This window comes from Morone saxatilis, unplaced genomic scaffold (assembly GCF_004916995.1).
Source record: "Morone saxatilis isolate NCDOM2014 unplaced genomic scaffold, NCSU_SB_2.0 Contig23, whole genome shotgun sequence".
Lineage (NCBI taxonomy): Eukaryota > Metazoa > Chordata > Actinopteri > Moronidae > Morone > Morone saxatilis.
This window is the reverse complement of record NW_023339796.1, coordinates 15,029,767-15,033,433: the sequence shown is the minus strand read 5'-3', so window position 1 is coordinate 15,033,433 and position 3,667 is coordinate 15,029,767. Positions and strand designations below refer to the sequence as shown.

General features: G+C 40.2%; 1 protein-coding gene across 1 annotated transcript in view; it reads right to left on the bottom strand.

Annotated features, from left to right (window-relative positions):
- Nucleotides 1–3,252, bottom strand: part of LOC118334764 (phospholipid hydroperoxide glutathione peroxidase-like) — a 4,536-nt gene extending 1,284 nt beyond the window's left edge. The window contains exons 1-4 of the mRNA XM_035670829.1: nucleotides 3,100–3,252; nucleotides 2,116–2,210; nucleotides 1,825–1,969; nucleotides 669–820 (exon numbers count right to left, since the gene is read on the bottom strand). Coding sequence (XP_035526722.1) covers nucleotides 669–820; nucleotides 1,825–1,969; nucleotides 2,116–2,210; nucleotides 3,100–3,165 — 458 coding nt within the window. The 5' untranslated portion in view covers nucleotides 3,166–3,252. The remainder of the gene's footprint in view (nucleotides 1–668; nucleotides 821–1,824; nucleotides 1,970–2,115; nucleotides 2,211–3,099) is intronic.
- Between the last annotated feature and the right edge of the window lie 415 nt (nucleotides 3,253–3,667).

Sequence of the window (3,667 nt, the reverse complement as noted above, 5' to 3'; positions counted from 1 at the left end):
AGTGAAAATTAAATTTGTGATGTAAAAATGACCTTTCCCATGACTCACATCGCAATATCTGTCAATATAATCGCTATATAATGTTTTATATTGTGCAGCCCCATACAGAAGCACACGAGTAACAAAATTACTTTAATTGCCCTTTTCAATAACAGCTTACTGTCAGCTGTGGAACATTTCACAACCTCACCCAAAGTGAATGAGAAACAAAGAGAAAGAAAGTAGTGGGGTGAAGTAAAAGACACTGAACAGGATATATATGACACACAGTGTCCATATTACAGGGTTTATAATGATGTCATAACAGCCTGCTACCCAAAGTGAAACATTTTAAATTTTATTTTTAATGAATTCTGAAAATGGTGAGTAAAATATAGCGGGAATCATGGTCATAACTATGAAAAAGACCAAGTTGGTAATTTTTTCTCCCCTCTCTAACGATGTTGCTTCTCTTGTAGGATGACATTATCATAATGACACTTTTCATTCAGCCACTCACACGTCTAAAAATAGTACCCACCACATAATGCTCATTACTAACACTGATGTACAGAAAACAAAGCGCTATCATGATATAGCTTTATATGATCAAAACCATTATTCTAATCAACTCAAAGAAAAACAATCTCAGAGTAAACACACGGCAATAACATAAGGCAATAACTCACTTTCCCAGGGTTCCCTTGCCTTTGGGCTGTGCTTTCATCCACTTCCACAGAGGGTGAGCGTTGTCTCCATTCACCTCAATCTTACTGAAAAGGTCAAACTCTGCATTGTAACCTTTGGCAAACTCCTTAATCTCTGCATCAGTACCTGGCTCCTGGATCATACACAAAAAAATCCAAGTTAAAACATTTGGAAATATACGTTTTGTAACTGAGTTAATAAAGCTTTGCATGGTATGAATAAATGTATTCAGTCATGCATCTAAAATATGCAAGAATCTGGCTCACGTGCTGGTTTGAATTGAAGGTGCATAAATGAATAATTATTTAAATGACTTCGATCCTGCCAAATTGCTTTATTCAAAAAGAACAATGAGCTGTAGGAAAGGTTTAAGATGAACAGCCAGTAGTTTAACAGTTCATGGATCGTGTTCAGGGCTCAAAATTGATCAGTGTCCCAAATTCTATTTTCAACTGTCCCAGACTTAACAACCACTGACCCAAACTGAACATATTGAATATAGTTGAACCACTTTGTTTCAGTAACTGGCATCACTTTACTGGCTCACTCTGGTCCGCCACAGAAGTTCTGCTAGTTGTTCCCTGCACTAATATCTGAATTAAAAATGTAAGACCACCCTATTAGCCGTAATCAGTTTATTTATTCATTGACTTACTGTTTCATGGTTATTTCTAACTGTTAAATGCATCACTGCAAACTGCAGCACAAAGGCACACACACACTTATACATTATTATTATTAAGCAGCCAAATAATCACAGACATTGAGCAGATCAAACAAACTATTCAAATATTTACAAGCGTATACAAACTATTGACATATAAGCTATAGGAACAACCTAACCCAGATATCTGGAGGGAAAGAAGGTCAAACAACTATTTATATATTTACAAGCTAATACAAACTATTGACATATAAGCTTTAGGAACAACCTTATCCAGAGATCCGGAGAGAAAGAGCAGTAGAGAAGCACAAACGTGCTTAATAACTTTATTTGTATTGACAAACTTCTCTGCTGTCTCAGAATTGTTCCAGACGATGTATCTTTGTACCCGGGACAACGGGCAGTCCTTGATTACACGTGCTGCACGTGCTGTGTGACAAAATAACGAAAATGAAAACTATTATTCTTATTACCTGTCCTCCAAACTGGTTGCAGGGGAAGCCCAGGATGCGTAAACCTTTCTCAGCATAGGAGGCGTGCATTCCCGCTAGCTGAGTGTAGTTTACCCTGGTCTTTCCTCATTTAGAGGCTACATTTACAATGATGCACACAAACCCTCTGGCAGGGAAAAACAGAACAAACAAGAGGTTAAACTGTGAGAACATCCGCAAACTACGGCTTATTTGTGAAGTCTAAACATGACTTACAACTGTACGAAACATCCCACCCTATAGTACTCATGATACATTATAAATAAATATTACCTGTATTGCTCAAGAGACACCTCAGTGCCATCAATATCCTTGGCAGAGAACTCGTATATTGATTTGGCACTCTGCCAGTCTCCCACCTGAGCACACTGCATGGAGGTGAAGAAGAGGAGGAGAGGATTGATTGCATGTAAAGTTAGATGAGTGTGTGTGATTGAGTAAGACAGCTTAAGGTTTGTCAGGGCTAAAGTCCATGAAAGCAAAGGAAAGGGCAAAAGTGAGCTGAGGCCACAAGACACAAACAAGATGAATCAGATAAATGGAAAGGCTGGCAACGAAGTTAGTCAGTGCTCTTAACGCTCAGTGCACCTTGTCCCATTTGTGTCATCATTCATGTCCGCACCCTGTACACTCATTAGGGTCAGGCGAACCTCATAACTAGTCACCGGCATACATTTCACCATACTTTAGTAGGAAACACAGTACAATAAAAGATCTGATTAACTTCACGTAAACCGTTACAATTTTCATTTTAAGGATGACACATGAACCGCGGAGCCTCTCCTGATTTTATGTTACTATATCAACATCGCCTGGTTGGCAGATTACCACCACGGATTAACATTAACGGTATCTTTATCCCTTCACGGTAACGTTATATCGAAGCTAACGTTGTAGCACAGCGAGCTAATGACACCGGTCGCACTTTCAACACAGAGAAAGTGAAACCTCCGAGTTAAATCTGTGTGACTGAGTCTGCAGAGAAAGATAAACCGTTCATTATTAACGGTCCGTGGCTGTTAAACTGACGTTAGCAATATTAGCGACGTTATCGCGCTTCTTTTTTTTTTTTAGCACGAAGCTAGCTTTGGGGCTGCAGCTCCATCGGAACCATTTGTCGGTTACACCCCATTTAAAAATAGAAACCCTACATCTGACCTTACTGTTGTTCCGCCTGCAGGCAGCAGCAGATACATACAGGCTTTGAACCACGAAACACATAAAGAAACAGACGTTATATGAGCCCTGTGTACTCACCATGCCTCTCACTATTCCCCTGCTCCCGAGCACACCTAACAACAGAGCGGGTCTGCACAACCACATGGCCGCAACCGCAACCCTGACGACCGCTGTCACATGACCTGTTAGCCCCGCCCACTGGAGGCAGCACTGAGGTAGGACTTCCCCCAGAGCAGTGACCCTGACCTCCCGTACGAAAAGAAATTAGACATACACTACCCAATTATTACTTTCTGTCTCCGGTTCTCTTAACTTCTTCTGTTTAGCGTTTTCCCACACAGAGCAATTGTAGCTTTTGCAATTAAGCGTTTGACCACTGGGGGCAGTGGAAACAAGTTCACTGACAAATCAGCTTGATGAGGTGAACTTTTTAAGCAAACAGTTATTTATTTAGTTCTTCAGCTTATTTACTCTACAGAGCAACATTATCATCAATTTGGAGTAATCTTTCTGCCCCCCTGGACGAATGTAAGGCCAATACTCACTTCTTTTAGCTCTGTTTTATTTATTATTATTATATTGCTGAGTGGAATATCTGGCCCTTTTTAGATGCTCACCAGCTGGTTGCTGACTTTGTTTATCTGCC